The 19,784-nt window shown below is 46.6% G+C and overlaps 1 protein-coding gene across 1 annotated transcript; it reads right to left on the reverse strand.

The window, feature by feature from the left end:
- Positions 1 to 7,836: 7,836 nt before the first annotated feature.
- Positions 7,837 to 19,531, reverse strand: Dleu7 (deleted in lymphocytic leukemia 7). Its single transcript, XM_085698629.2, has 2 exons — positions 18,650 to 19,531; positions 7,837 to 8,727 (listed from the first exon to the last, which is right to left on the reverse strand). The coding sequence occupies exons 1-2, from the start codon at positions 19,070 to 19,072 to the stop codon at positions 8,521 to 8,523; spliced, it is 630 nt and encodes a 209-aa protein (XP_085554755.1). The 5' UTR covers positions 19,073 to 19,531; the 3' UTR covers positions 7,837 to 8,520.
- Between the last annotated feature and the right edge of the window lie 253 nt (positions 19,532 to 19,784).

Here is a 19,784-nt window from a genome sequence, read left to right on the forward strand (position 1 = left end):
AAAACAGCATTCCTGCCCTGAACCCACAGTGTTCAGTTCTGAAAGTCACAGCAGGTAAGTATCTAGCAAACACCATGAAACCTGAGACTGGGCAGCCGGGCAAGAGAGTAGGTGGGAAAGTGAAGGAAAAGAACCAGAGACCAACATCTGTTAGCTTCACTTATGCATAAAAATATTTAGATGTGAAAATCATAATGCTATTCAGCCTTATGAATGCCTTTGGCTAGAATTCTGCACAAGACGCTCCAAGAGACAGAGAGGGGCTGGGAGAAGACGGAGGATTAAGAGATGAGAGAAGACTGCAAACGAGCTTGGAGGCTTGCCTGTGATTGCTTTTCCAAGAGCCCCTGTGGCACCAGGGTTTCCAGGCAATTAGAAAGTGCGAGCATGATGCTTTTCATTAGAGGAAGCCTAAAACCAAGCTCATGTAATGATTCCAGATGGGGAGATGATGGCACCCCCAACATGCATGCTTCCCAAATGTCTTTACTGTGTTCTTCATGTTTGGGCCCCAGCCTCTGTCTACTTTCACCCTCTCCGGCCTCCCTCCATGCTCCGTGCTCTTCTCCAGCCCCCTCCTTCGCTCTGCGTTTTCCAAGCTTGAGCTGTACTCTACACTCTCAAGTTACATTCTGCGCTACATCCACCCAAGAGGAGGGAAAGAGCCTCTGCAGAATCTCCTCTCCATACCAACTGAAGCCAAAACTGTTTTCTGCAACTTGTTTCTGGGCTCACTGGGAATTCGTTCTTCTGCCAGATACCCTTATGCTCCACAGACTTTTCCTAATTCATCTTTACAAAAATGAAGGTAAAGCCATGATCATTATAATTTTCATCAAGGCTGGGGGTGGGGGGGGGGAGCGTGGGGGAGAATTAGTGACACTTCTGTGCCAGGAAAGGTTTCTTCTAGCCTTTGGAAGTGCCTCCTGGCTTAGGACTGTAAGCACAAAGCAGACATGAGCTTTTCTATAGAAAGTGACACGGGACAAGCAATGCCAGGACTGTGGTGAGTCTTCAGCCCTAACACAGAACACTGTGCTCCCAGATGAAGAGCCCCCAGGCAATACTCAGCTTCTCGGTTGAGTTCCACTGAATCACATGTCTTGAAACATACGAATCCTCGGGATTTATCATTATTTCAGATAGATTTACCGCATGGGGATCTGGCACTCGAGAAATGTGGAAAGGGAGCCGACTGTTGAGAGGGATGGTAAGATGTAAAAGATCTGATGCTCGCAGTCCAGTATTCTGTCTAACACAAGAATCTCAAGGGCTGCCTACCACCGAAGGCCATCATTTAAATCGAGGAAGCCAATTCACTTTGGGGAGAAACTGTGGGTCTTAGCGTTTCTAGTGCTGCGTTAAAACGCCAAAAAGCAACTTGGGGAAGAAAAAGGATTCATCTCAGCTTACAATTCCACAGCACCAGGGAAGCCAGGGAAGCAACACAAGCTGGGCAGGAGCCTGGAGGCGGGAGCTGACGCACAACCATGGAGGGAACTGAACTGGTGTGATCCCTACAGCTTACTCGGCCTGCTTTCTTATAGAACTCAAGACCATCATCCCAGAGAAGGTACCACCCACACAGTCTGCCTGCCACTTCAGTCTCTACCTTTATAAGCACAGTGTCTCCTTTCCTACCTATATTGTTTCCTTCCGCTTCTTGCTTTAAGAACTCAGAGTGGCATTCAGTGTATCACTCAGATAATCCCAGCCTTGTCACCATAACCTTAAGGTAATATTCACAGGTTCCCTTGACTAGGATACAAACATATCTTTTGGGGTCCCCCCATCATTTAGTCATAGCAACATAATCAATACATATACAAAAAATTCAAGCCATTATAGGAACAATGCAGACAGAAGGAAGGAAAGAAAGAAGGAGGGAGGGAGGGAGGGAGAGAGGGAGGGAAGGAGACAGGGAGGAAAGGGAAGAGAGAGAAAAGGAGGGAAGAGGAAAGGGAGGGAGGAAAGAGGGAAAGAAGAAAGGAGGGAGAAGCAGTAAGAATTGATCAGAGTGACATGGATGTGTGTGTATATGTACCTATGTACCTGCATGTTTATGTGTGTACACATGTTGCTAGGGACTGAACTTGGAGCTTCACACATGCTAGCATGCCTGTTACCACTGAACTGTAGTCCTATAAAGGCTACCATTTTTATTAAAGGTGCATGAGGTTGTGTATAAGAGAAAAGATGGTGAGGGTGTGGGAAGGGCAAGACCCAGGGCCTGAGTAACTAACCAGCCTCAAGTGGGGGTCTGCACAGATCCTCCTAGAGGCAGCAGCTCAGAGTATATGGGGACAGAGGAAGGGTTGGTAGTTCTAAAGTAAAACAGTAAGCATGCCCATCCAGTGGCTTCTATTGTCTGTGGGTGCTCAGAAGCCAAGCCACACGCTGAGAATGAGGACCTCAGAGGAAGGTAGCTTGAGAAAGTGTGGAACAGCCTCTAGACAGCGGACAGCTGAAGGCAGCACTGAATTGTCTCTTGAATTTTCTCTAACAGTACGACTGACTCCATACAAGCACAATGCAGGCTGCTCATGGAGTCTCATGTTTTCTAGTAGCCATATTGAAAGTTTTCTTTTAAAGGTACACTTAATTATATAACATCTGTGTGCAGTGTGTGTGTGTGTGTGTGTGTGTGTGTGTGTGTGTGTGTGTGTGTGATCTTTCTTTAGTAGGGGGGTATGCGCATGCGGATGCAGGCTCACGTGGATGCAGGCACATGTGGATGTAAGCACACGTGGATGCAGGCACACGTGGATGCAGAGGCCAAAGAAAGACATGAAGTGCTTCCCTTTATCACTTTCTACCTTCTTTTCTGAGACAAGGCCTCTCGCTGAACCTGGAGCTTACTGTTGGCGGCTGGGCTGGCTGCCAGGAAGCTCCAAAGATCAGACTGTCTCTGCTCCTCAGTGCAGGGGCTGCAGGCATTTGTATACCTGGCTTTCATATGGGCATTTGGAGATTTGAACATCAGTACTCTGACTTTCAGAGCAAGGGTTCTTATACCTGGCTCCTCTGAAAACCTGTTTTATTCAACATGCAATTAGTCATAAGATATACTCCAGACATTTCAAGTCCCTTTGGCTAGCAGCAAAAGCATTGGGGGCTCCTGGGAAAAGAACAAAGGGACCTGGCCTTTACGCGTGTACAGTGAATGTACATGTAGAGACATGTACAGGCGAATGATCACAAATACTGACAGTAGAGAGGACTCCAAATTTCAGACTTAGGTGGGCAGGTGTAAAAAACATCAAGGACCAAAGGACTTTCAGGATTTGTCACTATGCCGCAGACCCAGAAATGTAGGGCTCCTGCCCTCAGAAGGCTGATCTCAGCGGCAGATGTGCCAATCAGCCAGATTGTTAAGACAACGTGTGATAAACCTCAGAACTGCAGTGTGAACTGTGCTCCAAGCCAGTTAAGACAGAAGGAGGTCATTTCCAGAAGGGTGTCCCAAAGGTTCCAAGGGAACAGAAGGTCAGTCGGGTACCAAAGGATGAGCGGGATTGTAATTGTCTCTGGGAACCACGCTATAAAGTGAAGGGGACTCTCTTCACTTATAAATCACAAGCTCAGAGATAAAAAGCAAAAAATATAAAATATGCATTGGAATAAGAGTCGAAAATAACTATGTTCATCAAGAAAATGATTAACTGAAATGGAGTAGGGTGATTGTCTTTAAAGAGAGGTTGGAGTTGGCTTAGTTGGTAGAGAATTTATCTAATGCACACAAAGTCCTGGTACCATCTTCTGTCCTATTCAGTGTTCTGTGACTGTGAAGAGACACCATGACCATGGCTACTCTTATGAAGGAAAGCATTTAACAGGGGCTTTTCAGTTTTCCAGCTCGTCTGCTCTCTGGAGCGCACACAGCTTGACTTCTATGCTTCAGCAGGGCTCCACTCGATGGCTGCTGCTGTTCTTGGGAGTTATCCCATGACATTGGCATCTCCAAAATTCAGGGGTTTCTGCTGCAACTGGGCTACACTTTCAACAATAGCCTCTCCTGGGCTGTTTTCATAGTTCCAGCCTCAACTTCTCTTCATGGCCCCTTTAACTCTGGGGCTGCCACCACTACTGAGGCTGCACCTTCATCAATAGCCTATCCTGGCCTCTCAGCGCTCACCATGGTCCCTTCATGCCCTCACAGCCAGTGCCACCTGGGTAACTCTTACACAGGATCAAGTTTGGTTGTCAGAACAAGTCACAACCTAGGCCACTTCCAGAACACTTTCAGGAAACACTTCCTAGAACACTTCACCTCAGCAATGCTGGTCTCTTCTTAATCAGAGCTAATTCTTCAGTTCCCATTGATGGACATCAATGGTCCCAGCAAAGTAGTGATTCTGTTCTCTTGTCAATCACAGCAGATTATTCAGCTTCAGCTGACCAGACACCACAGATTCTTCAGGCAAAAGGCCTGGGAGAGTCTCTGCTTCCTCTGACATTCCACGAGCCAGACCTCCATCATTTGCACTGCTGTCAACATTCTCCCATCTCCTAGAGCTCAATAAGTTCGCAACACTCAACGACTTTACTCTCCCAAAGATTCCAAAGTCTTTCCACAGCCTCGTCAAAGCAGCACGGCCAGGTCTGTCCCAGCAGCACCCTACAATGCTGGTACCAAGTTTTGTTTTAGTCAGGGTTTTTTTTTACTGCTGTGATGCAACATCTTGGCCAAGCAACTCGGGGAGGAAAGAGTTTATCTGGCTTTCCTCTCCAAGTTGCTTAGAGAGCACTTCCACCTGGGTGAGCGGTCCTGGGTGCTATAGCCTGAACAAGTCATGAGGAGCAGGCAGAAAGCGACAATCCTCCATGGCCTCTGCATCAGCTCTTACCTCCAAGACCCTGTGCTGCTTGAATTCCTGACCTGATTTCTCTGGATAATGTATAGTGATGTGGCAGTGTAAGCCAAATAAACCCTTTCCTACCCAAGTTGCTTTGGTTAGAGTGTTTCATCACAGCGACAGTAGCCCTAACTAGGACAGCCATCAATCACTAACTAAGAAAACGTCCGACAGGCTCGCCTACAGCCCAGTCTTACGGAAGCATTTTCTCAATTGAGGTTTCCTCCGCTCAGATGACAATAGCTTGTGTCAAGCTGACATAAAACTAGCCAGAGCATACCCTGGGCATATACCCAAAGGAGTCTACACCTTACTACAGAGACACTTTTTCATTTATGTTCATTGCTACTCTATTTTTAATAGTCAGACATTGGAAACAACCTAGATGTCCATCAACAATTAATGGACAATGAAAATGTGGTACGTTTGCACAATAGCATATTACATGGCTGTTTAAAAAATCATGGAATTCACAGGTAGATTAATAGAGCTAGAAAAAAATCATCCTGATTTAGTTAACCCATACCCCAAAAGAAAAATATTACCATGTATTCGCTTATATGTGGATGTTAACTTTTTTTAATTAATTTTTTAAAAAAAATACCAAAAATTCCCACTCCCTCCCCTCCTCCCATTCCCTCCACACACCCTCCCACACACCCCCATCTAATCCTCAGAGAGGGTAAGGCACATTGCCTTGTGGAAGGTCCAAGGCCCTCCGTACTGTATCTAGGCTGAGCAAGGTATACATCCAAAGAGAATAGGATATCAAAAAGCCAGTACATGCAGTAGGGATAAGAAGATGATAACTCTTAATCCTTCAATAGGCATGCTACAAACCCTATAACCTCAGAGATTAATTACATAGTAAGGGACCAGTGAGGAGGGAAGGATCTCCCAAGGAAAAGGAAATAGCATATATAGTTAGGAGTGTCTTAGTGTCTTTGGGTTTTATTGCTGTGAGGAGACACCATGACCATGGCAACTCTTACAAAGAAAAACATTTAGCTGGGGCTGGCATATAGTTCAGAGGTTTAGTCCATTATCATCACAGCAGGAAGCATGGCAGCGTGCAGGCAGACATGGTGCTAGAGAAGGTTCTGAGAGCTTTGCATCTAGATCTTCAGGTAGCAGCTTGAGCTTCTGACACCTCAAAGCCCGCCCCTTAGTGTGCACTTCCTCCAACAAAGCCACACCTACTCCAACAAGACCACACCTCCTAGTGCCACTCCCTCTGAGCCTATGGGGGGCATTTTCTTTCAAACCACCACATGTGAGATGGGGGAAACGGGAATGGGAGGATTAAACATAACGGGGAAGGGAAGAAGGAAATAAAGAAGGCCATACAGGGAAAGACAGCTAATACTCGAGGCCATTTGAGGGGGAAGCATATGGAAACCTACCAGAGTAGAAGCTTCTTAAAATAAATACATATATGAAAGAAATCTAAATGGAGTCGCCAAATAATAGGGGTGTAGGGGGAAGCCCCAACTAGACATTTCTTGCAGCCAAGTGAAAGGTGCCAGGAGTGGGTTACATCTAATTGAGTTGTTGGCCAAAGGGTTCCATGTCAACTCCCACGCAACTCAAGCTGGTGTCAAGGCTATTGGATGCTTATCACAAAAAGGCCCTGTTGATGAAGACAACACTTGCATATCTCACTCAACATGGAGAAGGGGAACTGGTGCCTACTTAGAGCCTTTACCCCTACTGACTAGTGTGCAACCCAACTGCACATCCTGCAGTCTACAATGGTGACCTAACTATGTGGTGTGTTGGTGCAGTAGTGGCACAAAAGATGGGAGAGCAACCAACCAGTATCTGAGTAGATGTAAGGCCCGTTCCATGAGATGAAACCCTACTTGTTACTGAGTGGGTAGCCAAGACCCTGATGCTAGATAGGCCGGGAACCTAAAGCAAACCGAATACTACCACTCTGCAGAAGGAACATAGCAATAACATGACTCTTAGCAACATTCCACTGTAACCATAGGTCAGTGTCTAGTTCAGCCACCATCAGAGACGCCTCCTTCTATAGGAGAAGGAGACTAATTCAGAGGCACACAACTAGAGAATGTGCAGAGAGCAAGAGACTTCAGAACACTTGGTCCTAAGTGACATGTCTTCATCAAACCTCTCCACTCAGGGTTTGGGGAAATATGTGGAAGAGGAGGGAGAGAGATTTTAAGAACTCGAGGGAACGAATGACTCCCAGGAAACAGTGTCTTCTAGACACAACAGGACTGACCTTGCACAGGCTGTGGCAGCATGCAGAGTTTCTACACAGGTCCAAGTCAAATGGGGTCCCAACACTGAGAGAAGGAAGTGCACAGAAGATCACATTTCAGTTCACAAATTAACAAAGGAAAAATTGACTTTCTCCCATGGAGTCTCACTGATACAAACACAATTAATGGCAGGTTCCATGTCTAGCAGTAAATGGCCACATGAAACAAACTCAGTGGTACTTTTGGAGATTCTTTGCCTTGGATACTTTGTTTGGGCATTTTTTTAATCTTATTGGTCTTTTCTTATATAATATGGTTTAGGGTTTTATGTTTTATCTGGGAGGAGACGAGAGGGGAAACAGTGTCGGGAATCTGTTGTATGAAAACAATATTTTCAATAAAAGAGGCTTTGCTTATCACTAACACTCAGTTTACACAGACACACCTCACCACACCGACCCAGTCATTAATTCTTTCCAAAGCAAGCCATTCGTATCCACTGTGATCTTCCTCCCTCGTAACCTGATGCTGTTCCCACAATAGACGTCTGCGGCCCAGCAAGGCCCTTCTGAGCTCCAGGGATAGCCATCATTGAACAATAGGAAGCGTGTGCAGATGACTGTCACCAAGAAATAAGCATGAAACCACCTTCTCTCTCCAGACTCCAATGGCGGATCACTTAAGGGGAAGTGCTAGAGCGCCCACTCCCTCCTTCCTGTCTCCCCTGCGATTTTTAAAAGCAGTAAGAGAAGTTGGATGGTTCCACATTGAGATTTTAATCATATGTACTTATATTTACATGTCATATAAGCTTGGTGGCCCATAGTTTATCATTTCAAATGTACAGATCAGCACACGGTGGTGCAAGGTTTAGAAGCAGCGCTTCCTGCACAGTGAAGAATGACAAATGTCGGGGCTGGACCCACAATGCTGATACCTGTAGTTATACAGCTAAAGAGCACCATTACTGCCTATAATGAAGTGCCCGGCAAACAGAAAGGGTCAGTTACTAAATGTCCCAATCATTCCCCATAATGTGACGAGCGCTATGGTCCTTCTACTATACACATCCGCACTGAGCCTTATCGCCCACAATACAAATATAGACTCAAATATCACTCAGTCAAACCCAATGCTTACTATGGTTAATAAATATATACATATATATACAATCTGATTAGCTCCACAGAGAGAAATATATTGCAGTCAGAAAATCAGCAGTAAGCCAACATACTTTAAAAATACGCACTACAGCTTTAAAAATATGTGCACTCGCATGCTGTCATGCTGAAGGCTACAGGCGCGCGTGGTCAGATTTAGACATGAAATATCAAGTCCTTTTGGGAACATAAACAACCATCACTGCTAGTTGTTTCGGAAGGCGAAGGATCCGGGTCTCTCAGCATGGCCAGCTGTAGACTGGCTGTCTCCCACACTCACACATCTGGGAGATTCTGTAAGATCTGTCTCAAGGAAGCACAGGCAACCACATGGGCATCCGATGGGAGATTAGTGAGCGACTGGATCAACTTCTTCACTATGGTCTTCAGACACTGGTGCGCGGCATTCAAGTCTCTGTCGAACTGCTGTCCTTCAATTTGTAGAGCCAGGTGACTGCAGATGTTTCTGAACTCAACACTATCCTGAAATGAACAGCAAACAGGCGGGACATTAGATCGATGGTTTCTCAGAGAACTACCCTCTCCATTCTTAGTTATAGGAGGGTGGTTTTACCAAAACGGATCCAATCCCATCTCTGGGTCCATGAGACGGCACCGCGCCCAGTCAAATGAACAGATCAGCGATGGGCAGAGTGCCAACACCCAGTCAAGTGACTTGGTCAGGTACAGGTGACCAATGAATGTCACTGGTCCCACTGCTACTGGACCAGAAGAGAGAAACTCTTTCATTGGGATTACTTGGGAACATTTTGTAACCTTTAGGACAAAGTACTAAGGGAGATGTCTCCAAAGCCAAGAGGTAGATGAAAGAGATTAAAAGCGATTGACTCTAATCAACTTTCTTGACTATATGGATCCAGGTACACTCGAACAGGGAACTTCAGGATTGCTCATCTAGCTGAGTTAATGAATGACCATTTATACTGGAGCTAGGTGAAGCCAAATTTTTGTTATTGTTCCTAAAAGAGCTGTGACAAATACACAAACAGCCTGTCTTCTTACTGTTCAGTGTTTACCATGCTCAAGATTCTACTGTAGGGTTTACAAAGCAATGGACATGGCCTCCAGAAATGGCCAGTCTGGGCTATCTCAAAAAAACCTAAGAGTCCAAACTGGTAGATCATGCAACAAAATAAATCATGCAGCATAAACTATACAGATTGGAAAAGACTGGTTTGAATCAATGGAAATAGTAAAACAGACACTGTCTGAAACACATAGGGAATGTTTTGTGGAATCGGATGCCAGCATGTTATCATGGAGCATATCATCACACATCTGGAAGTCTGTGTCATACAAAAATCACAGTTCAAGTTAAGAGAAATAAGTGGGGCAGCTCATCTTCTCAATGGCAAGATTAGGGAGTGGGTGATTTGAATGAGAATGGCCCCTAAGATCATATAATGGAAAACCTGGTCCCCAGTTGGTGGAACTGTTTGGGAAGGATGAGAAGGTGTGGCTTTGTTGGAAGTGTGTCACCGGAGGCGGGCTTTGAGGTTTCAAAAGGCCACACCATTTCCAGTTAGGTCTTCTTCTCTCTGCCTCATCAGTGCCTCAACATGTAAGCTCTCAGTTACTGCTCCAGCACCATGCCTGCTTGCCTGCTGCCATGCTCACTACTGTGGTGGTCATGGACTCACCTCTAACTGTAAGCCCCAAAAAATTCTTTCTTTTAGAAGTTTACTTAGTCATGGTGACTCTGCTTAGTCACTAAGAGAATAAGGGGCCAACGTTTCTTCCTAATGCTGTGTAGAAGAGGAAACTATTTTCTTCCAAAGAAAGCACTGTCACTTAAGAAAGAAGGATTTGGGTTTCTGCTTATTTTTCAGCATTTCCTAAGAAACAAAACAAGTAGAATTTACTGCAGTGCAGAGGGCCAGTGTGAGAGCCTGGAGCTGAGGCAGGAGAGTGTACTGTTGTCCCTGGATGCCAGTACGCACAAACACAGCACTTGTCTTAATTATCTGCTAAGTACTTTCGCCTTTCTACCTTCATGTGTTTCTTGTGTCTGCTCAGAAGGTGCCAGGGTCTTCCAGAATCATCTTCCTATAGTTGATGGGGCAACCCACACTGCAGAATCATAAAGAAAGTCACCACCATGCAAATGGATGGAAATAGAAAACACTTTACTGAGTGAGATAACCCAGACCCAAAAAGATGAATATGGTATGTAGTTACTCATTAGTGGATTCTAGCCATGAACAAAGGACATTGAGCCTATAGTTCGTAATCCTAGAGAAGCTAAATAATAAGGTGAACCCAAAGAAAGACATATATTTAACCTCCTGGAAATTAGAAGTAGACAAGATCACCGGGCAAAAGTTGGGAGCAGAGGGGTGGGGATGGAGGTGGGGGAAGGGGAGAGGGGGAAAGAGAAGGGAGAAGGGGAGGATTGGGAGAGCTTGGGGGAGTGGGATGGTTGAGATGGAGGAAGGAAGAAGATATCTTCCTTTCTAGGACTAAGTGCCAACTCTGAATACACTAATCACTGTCTTCAATCAGCTCAGCGCTGCTTCTGCTGGGGAAGACTGGAATCCCAAGACACAAGGTCCAGGCTCATTAAATGCTTTGTGGCTTTCAGTAGAAACACACAAGATCAATACTGGCCATGATCTCACTCTCGGTGCCTTCCATTCAGTGACAAACCATAGTCTCCTGTGACTGTTATATGGGAAGTCCCAGGTGCTCCCAGAAAATGATGCAATATCCAGCAGCGCTTTGAGCACTTTGCCAGAGTTAGAACCAGATACCCGAGCCACCAAAAACAGTTTGGGGAGCATCTAAAGTATTTTGTAATTCAGACTCTGCCTATGAAATGCATTGACAGCTACAGCGGTCCAAACTGAAGGCACCATGGTAAAGATTCTCCTCCCACGACTTAACTAAATCTAACCCTGTTTAACTCAGCTAATAAAGTAGCAAATTTATTTTAAATGTGCATCAAGCTATGTGACGTGACTACACTGGAGAAAGTCACGGAGACATGTTTCCCTGTCTCTAAAGAACCGACAAAGCAGCGAGGAGAACGGGCACACGAGCATCCGTCCAAACATACAATGAAAACTGAGAAGCTCCGTAGTGTGAGGTGGAAGCCCTGGGTGAGTGTGTATTTTGACATGGGCATGGTCTGTGGGGCACCCCAAGGCCTTGGATGTATGGGACAATTGGCAAAGCCACTAACCACAAGGACCAAGCTCAAGATGGGTAGAAAAACTCTCTCCGGAGATTCTATATATGTGTGTGTGTGTTTGTGTATGCATGCATGTATGCATGCATAAATATATGTATATATATGTATATGTGTGTACATACATATATACATATGCATATACATACACACACACACACACACACACACACACACACACATATATATGAGGCTTTATGGACCATGGGTCAGTGTATGTAAAGACTATCAACTGTGACTTCTTCCTCCAGATGTTCATAGCCTGAGACTATCTGCCTATAGAGACGGGACTAGCTCACTCCTCTCCCTGCACTGTACCTAACAAACATACAAACATACTGCAGTTCCAGGTCAAGGTAACCAACAGATTTGCTCGAAATGTATCTGTTTAACTTTTGCTTATTCTCTCCCTGTTTTTAACCATGGTTCCTGGGTCCAAGCCACATGGGACATGGCAGAGGTCCATGGGAAAACTGCAGAGATTCTATCCTCTTGAAGAACAGACTCTGACACACTTAGAACTAGTGCCCAGTCCAAGGTCCCTACAAAGCTGGATGAGTCCTTTCTACTGTGTGCCCCATGTTACTGTCAAAAGTCCATGCAGATACATTAGAGAAACCCATGTTCATACAATGAAATTACTTCAAGAAGAGCACAGTTTCATTTATTTATCATTATTGTAAGTGTATTATGATGTGTATATATGTTTGTGTACACACACATGGTAACCCACATGTGCACACACTGATGTGTACATGTGGAGGTTGGGGGTGGGTGGGCAACTTTTGGCAGTCCATTCTCTCCTTCCATCACAGGTTTGGGGATTGAACTCAGATCCCAAGGCTTGCATGCCCACTAACCAACTCTCCAGTCTAAGACAATTTTTAAAACAACTGTTATTTATTATTATTATTATTATTATTATTATTATTATTATTATTATCAAAACTCTTTCCTGTAATGGTAAAACAGTAGCCTTCTCCAAAGGTAACATTATTTCCCAGCACCTGTGACTATGTCACTCAGGGCGTCGTGGGTATCAAGATGGGCCTCCCTCTGAGCAGGCAAAGCCCATTCTCTCAAGAGTAAAGCAATAGCCACCAACACGATGGTTCTGCCACCCTACTAATCAGTGGCCTGCCCAGGGGCATTCTCCCTTCCTCAGCTCTGCGCTCCCATTCAGTATGAAGGAGATCTCTTGGGGATTTCTTGCATTGGATATTGCATCTATTAATAATGTATATGTCTGGAATGTTTGAACAGTATTTTTTTAAACCTGAAAGGAAGTATGGCTTCAGGTTCTTTGCACTTGCAATGCCCATAAAAGGGAGAAGTCGAGCCCTTTCAAGAATCTTGCAGAAAATAAACACTCCCTGCGGAACTGAGTCTTGAAGACAGGAGGCATCTGTCAGCAGGAGCTTCGGGGCTTGCTTTCTGAAAGCAGCACTGATGGTGAATAAATCCAGAAGTACGTGTGATGTCACGGGCTCTCAAAGGCAGATGATGCTTAAACAACCTACAAGTGGATGTGCGTATGTGTTCGTGTGTGTGTGTGTGTGAAAATGTGTGTGGAGGGTAGAGATTGATGTCAGGTATCTTCCTCAATCACTCCCCGTGTGTGTGTGTGTGTGTGTGTGTGTGTGTGTGTGTGTGTGTGTGTGTGTGTGAACCTGAACTCATCAGTTGGCTAGACGGGCAGCCAATGGACTTCAGGCATCTGCTTGTCTCTACCCAGCCAAGCACTGGGCTTACAGGCACATGCCATGCTGTCTGGCTTCTACTTGGGTTCTGGAGATCTGAACTCAGGTCTTTCCTATGCCTATACAGCACTTTCCTGACTGAACTGTCTCCCTATCCCTCCACCTTTTGAAAATATACATTTATATTTTTGCATGTGCTGATGTTCTGTCTGCACGTATGTCTGTGTACTACATGCATACAGGTCAGAAGAGATTGTCCAGATACCCTGAAACTGGAGTGATAGATGGTTGTGAGCTGCCCTGTGGGTGATGGGAATAGGACTCAAATCCTCTGGAACAGTAGGCAGTGCTCTTAACTTCTGAGTCATCTCTCCAGTCCCACCCCATTCTTATTTGAGACGCCGTTTCCCACTGATCCTGGAGCTCATTGATTCAGCTGGACTAGTTGGCTGTAAAACTTCAGGGATGCTCCTGTTTCTGCCTCCCCATATGGAATTGCAGACACACACTACCATTTTTACATGGGAGGAAAGAAAGATCCTAGATGTACCGGGTAAGCACTGTACCACTGACCCATCGCCTCAAGTCCCAAAGGTGATGTTTTCACCTGCCATGTCACCTCCAAAGTCACTTAGAGATCTGCATAACTTAGGCTGGCAGCCTATTGATGTCAGAGTTAAGTTCACTCAAGATGGCCACATCCCGAGCTGGAGTTCCAATGGCCTCATGAGCACCTTTCTTCTTGTTTTCCCCCTAAATCTCATCCTAACACTATCCACAGAGAGCCGGAAGAACAGGAAGAGAGGCAGACAGGAAGGCAAAGAAAATGGTGAGGGGGTAACTCAGAGACAGAGATAAACACAGGGGCAGGGGCAGAGGCAGAGGGAGAAGAAAACAGCAAACCTTTCCTGGGTCTCTTGGGGGAACACCTTACCCTTAACCATCTGTCTAGCTAGCACACCAGCTCCTCTTCTGCAACCCAGGGCAGTGCTAGCCACAAACATGACTCCAGACCCATCAGGATTCTCCACAGGACATGCATCAGTGGGATGGGAACAATGCTTTCTGCCGGAGAGGACGACTGTGGACAGCTGGGAACTCCCCAACCTCACCTGACTCATCAGCAGCTGTGTACCTCCAAGTGCACAAGGCCCTGAGCCCAAGGCCACACTCAAACAGATACATAACTGTGCATCAACGAAACATGCAGTGGGAAACCTGAGTGCATACCACCACCATAGACTCTGTCGTCCACAGGAAATTCACGGTTTTTACTTGTGGAGGGTCATGTTGAAGCCTCTTCATGCTTTCGCATTGGGTATGACACAGTTTACCAGGGGGAGAGTCCGGTGAAAAGCGCTTTCGTGATGAGTCCCAACAAGACTCAGACGCTCAAACCCTGTGGAGTTCCTGCCCAGCAGTCAAGCAAAACTCTATCTTAGAGGCTTCTGGTCTCTTTCCCCAAAATTTCATGTCAGAATGCTTTCGTGTTCTCTCTGTTATAAACCATTACAAGATTGCAAATAAACTAGCCATAGGATCATAAAAGCATGGTTTTGTCTCAAGTAACAAGCAGTTCCCTAGCTGTGGCTACTGACGACCGTGAACTTGTATTTCTTCAGCAGTATTGTAGTGTGGTGTAGTCTTGCAATGGCTCTTTGCACCTTGCCCAGGATATTCATCAATCCTTTGCCCAGGCTCCAAGTTGTATATTAGTTCCTTTTTAGCCAACGCTGATACTACATTGATTGAGCTTGTGTTCATGACTTCTTATGTAAACACCTAATGCTAAGTTCTAAGCATTCACCTTACCACACGCAGACATTGCATTGTCCCGGGCCATCATCACAGGGGTGAGGTCAGTGCCATGAGATTAGAGAGAGAGAGAGAGGGTTCACATGACTTGCCAGTGTGCACTGTTGCTGAGTGTTCTAGCTTACTTTCAGTTATTGTAGTTAATCCCTTACTTACCTAATTTATAGGTTAAACTACAGGGTTTATACAACAGAGCTGGGTATTTTGCTCTGTTGAAAGCACACATAGGGGCAAGCAAAGGACTCACCTCAGTGGAACAAGAAAGAACACATGGGAGGGAAATGATATGTTTGAGATGATAAGAAAGGTGGGCGGGAGAACCGGGAGCTGGCTCAGTCGGCGCAGTGCTTTCTGGGTAAGCAGGAGAGCTTGAGCTCATATCCTCAGCGCCCACGTTAAAACACAGCAAGCAAAACACCAGGTGAGCAGTAATACCACCTAATTCCAGGGCCAAGGAAGCAGGGACAAGAAGACGCCTGGGGCTTACTAGTCAGCCTCTCTGGCCAAACTAGTGAGCTTCAGGTGCAGTGAGAGACCCTGTCTCCAAAAAAGGTAGCAAGTGACTGAGGAAGATCCCTGACATTGATCTGTGGTCTCCACATGTACATGTATGTACATAGAAGAGCACACACACACACACCGCACACATACCACAGACACACATACAATACACACACCCCACATACAACACACACAGACAGACACACCACACACACACACACACACACACACACAACATACACCACATGCACATGCAACAGTTCAGCAGGAAAGGAAGATATTTGGGTTCTTGTTCCTCAGAACATCAGCCCTGACCTGACTCACACCGAAACCCAGCCATCTGTGGCTGATCTCTCTAGTGTTCTAGGGTGCCAAGCAGTCCTTTTCCCTGCTCGGTCCCAAGTGTTCAGAATCACTTTTGTCCTTCTTCCAAACCGAACCCCTCGCTGCTGCCAGCCCCATAGATGCTCGTGGTTTAAATCACATAACCTCCCTGCATCTCCCAATGTGGAAAGCACACAGTCATTGAGAGAGAGAGAGAGAGAGAGAGAGAGACAGACAGACAGACAGACAGACAGACAGAAGTTGCTTCCCCCAAGCAGCCTTCATAGATTACCTTGGGCAACACGTATCCTTCATTCAGCTTCTCTAGCTGCTGTCCTGTCTGTGTTCTGCGTATCTGACATCACACTGTAGCTGAGACTCATTCTTACTTACAAATGCCTGACCTTAGCTTGGCTTGTCCCTAGTCAGCTTTTCTGACTTAAATTATCCCGTTTCTCTTTAACTACCTCTTGCTTCTGAGCTTTTTTAACTTTCTTTATTCTATATATCTTTCTTTCCTTCTTAGTCCATGGCTGGCTGGGTTGCTGGGTGGCTGGCCCCTGGCATCCTCCTCTCCTCTTTTTCTCGTTCCTCCTTCTCTCTCTCTTCCCTAGATTTCTCCTATTTATTTAGTCTCTTTGCCAGCCAGTCCTGCCTATTTCTCTCTCCAGCCTAACTATTGGCCATTCCATTCAGTTCTTTAATTGGTCAATCAGGTAGGTGTTTTAGACAGGCAAAGTAACACAGCTTTACAGAGCTAAACAAAAGCAACATAGAAGAATGCAACACATCTTTGCATCATTAAAACAAATATTGTACAACATAAACAAATATAACACATCTTAAACTAATATTCCACAACACACTGCTATGGGCTTGAATATGAAAAACACCCCCGGCTCCTGTTTAGATTGTTCTACCGTGAATGGCTCAACTTGAGTTAGTGCCGTACAGCTTTAAGAGGGTGGGACCTTTGTGGTGGAGGTAGGCTTTTGAAGAATAAAGACCATCCCTAACCCTCACCTACACATCCTGTTCCTTGTTTTCAAGTCCCCATGATGTCCAACCACCAAGAAGCAGTTCCACCATGCTTTTCCCCAGAGGATGGACCAACATCTCTTTGCAACAGTAAGCCAAAAATAAATCTGTCCCTGGGGAAATAATTCAGTGGGTGAATTACTGCCTGGCATGTGTGGGGTCCTGGGTTCACTCCCCAGTGTCATCAAAGAATTAAAGAAGTAAAGGCTAAACCAAAATAAACTTCTCCTCTTTCAAAGTATTTCCACCAATACCAATATGACCAAATATTTTGGTCACAGTGACAAAAAGCTACTAATACCCATATGTATTTCTAACATGTTTTTAATATTACATGACACTTGAAATTTCATCAGTTCTGAGATACACATTCTTTCACATTTTAAACTCAATGAAATCAGTATGTAATTCACTACCAATACTAGTCACACACTGGCAGAATTTAAACTTTTTCTTGAGGGGGGAAGGAAGAGAGAGACACCCCTGCATCAGACACTGCTTGGTGAGGTTTGATTTGAATGTCTTACAAACTATGATGCTGATGCAACTTAATATAGTGCGTGTTTTCCAAACTTTGGCTCATAGAGGAAGAACAGCATCAACCCTTAAGGAATGCACCAAGCTCTCTTCAGCACCCGGTCTCCTCTGGACTCCTAAGTGACAGACAAAATGATGCTCCTGGCCACAACTTGAGAGCCAGCAGGTCCCAAAAAGGTGTGACCTTAAGACCTTAAGACCTAGTTTGCTTCCTATTGCTGTGATAAACACCAGGACCAAAAGCAGCCTGAAAAGGAAAGGGTTTATTTCAGTTTACAGTTTATAGCCCTTCACAAGGGAGTCAGGGCAGGAACTTGAGGCAGGAACTGAAGCAGAGGACATGGAGGAACCATAGTTACTGGCTTGCTCCCTATGGCTTGTTATACAACCCAGGATGAGCTGCCCAAGGGTGGCACTGCCCCGTGAGTTGTGAGCTCTTCCCCCACTCCTATCTCACATCAATCATTAGTTCAGAAAATGCCCCCCCGCCCCGATTTGCCTACAGTCAGTCTGACCGAGCCGTTTTCTCTGTTGAAGCCTGCTCTTCTCTGGTGACCCTAGCTTGTGTCAAGTTAATAAAAATCTAACAAGCACAATTAGGTTAGGTAATGGCAAGGCCAGGACTGAACCCCAAAACCCTAGACCCCAATCTACCTCAGATCTCTTCCCAGTTCTGCCCCATACATATTCAGCAGGAGTTCCTGTTACTATTAGCAAGCCTGTCAACTTCTGGGACCCCCTGCCCTCAGCACACTTTATGAGGATTTAGGTTCTCCATCAGGTCTCTGCACTCCATCAGGAACTGGATTTATGTAAAATAACTGTGACTCACCAGCGTGCAGGAACTTTAAATAAACGCGGGTGATGCCGTCATAATCTATGCAGCTAGGGACGTAAAGTGTACTTAAGGTTATAAGCTTGGAGAAGGAAGTAGGGGCGGCTGACTTTCACAGGTAGAAAAAATGATTTATGTGACAAGTAGATCTTGACAAGACTTCTTCCTCTTCATCCCGCACTCCACCCCCTACACACATGTACACCCCCCCCCCCCCCCCCCCCCACACACACACACACACACACAAGTCCTGGTCCAGGTCTAGGTCTAGTTTCTCAGTCAGGCAGACCCCAGGTGGTTGGTTCTTAAGCTCTGTCCCACATTCCAGTCCTCAATGCTTATCTCCTTTTGCCCCCTCTTCCCCGTCGTCCCCGGCAGGTTGACCACACCCTGCTCCACTCCACCCAGCAGCAACTGCAGGCCAAGAGGACAGCAGGACAAACTCACCTTCAGGTGGATGGGGAAGGGCCGCTCCTGCTGGAGAGGCCCAAGCAGAGTCTGCTCTACGCTGACCAGCTCCGAGGTCGAGTCCACCACGCGGGCCAGCGCGCTGCGCATCGCCATCCGCGCCAGGGTGCAGGGGCCGCGGTCCCGAGGGAAGGGCAGAAGCTCGGCGCCCCCCTCTGCGCCCCGCAGCCCGCCTGCCTCGGGGGAGCTCCGCGCTCCCGCGACCCCGCGTCCCAGCCCCCGCCGAGTCCGCATCTGGCCTGAGCGACGAGCTTGGGCGACGGGCACGTGGTCCGGGCCGCGTGGGCTTCCGGGGGCGCTAGGACCGTCGCCCCAGCCCCACTCCTGCTGGAGTAGCTGTAGGGTCTGCAGAGCCACCATTTGGTGACTGATGGAAGCCACTAAGGGCGCGGGGCTGGCCATGGCCGGCTGGCAGCTGGGCGCAGACAAGCAGGTGGAGCGCAGGAGAGGGAGCCTGGCGGCGTATGGGGTCGTAGGGTCACATTTTCCCAACTCCCGGCTCTCCCCCGGCCTCCGCGTCCCTCAGCGTGTGTGGCCCGCCCCGCCCCCGGCCCGCAGGTGGTGACCCGAACTTGCCCCTGCATTCAGTTCCAGGCAGAATGGGCTCAAAATGACCCAAAGCTGCCTGAAGCCTGTTCCTCCGTGAGCGCTTGAACATCAGCCAAATGCTGATCTCTGGTTCTTCCGCCTCTCGGGGCTTTGGTGGGGAAACGCGCGGCTTTGTGCGGATGTATCTATCCCCAGATACCCCGCCCCTTCTTCCCTGAAGGACGCCAGTCAAGGACCGCTTAAGGCAGGGGAGGCCCCAGGTCTGGGGTGTCATCGGGAGCCAAAGTGCCCAGAGCTCCCGCCAAACTCACAAAGGACATTGGTGGATTCCCCTACCTTCTCTGGAGGCGTTTTCGGAAACTCTGTAAAATAGCCTTGCAGACGTCCAAACAAAAGGTGTGGACAGCGAGTCTCAAAGTTCATTCCTTATTGCTTGATTCCCTGCAGGTACTGACATCCCAGATGCATAAATGGCATCAAGGAAGAGGTGGCACAACTTGCTCCTGAACCCAAACCTGGCTCTGCCCAAATTTGGAGCTTGACTGTTTTGTGTGGAAGGACTCAG

This window comes from Myodes glareolus, chromosome 12 (genome assembly GCF_982192425.1).
Source record: "Myodes glareolus chromosome 12, mMyoGla1.1, whole genome shotgun sequence".
Lineage (NCBI taxonomy): Eukaryota > Metazoa > Chordata > Mammalia > Rodentia > Cricetidae > Myodes > Myodes glareolus.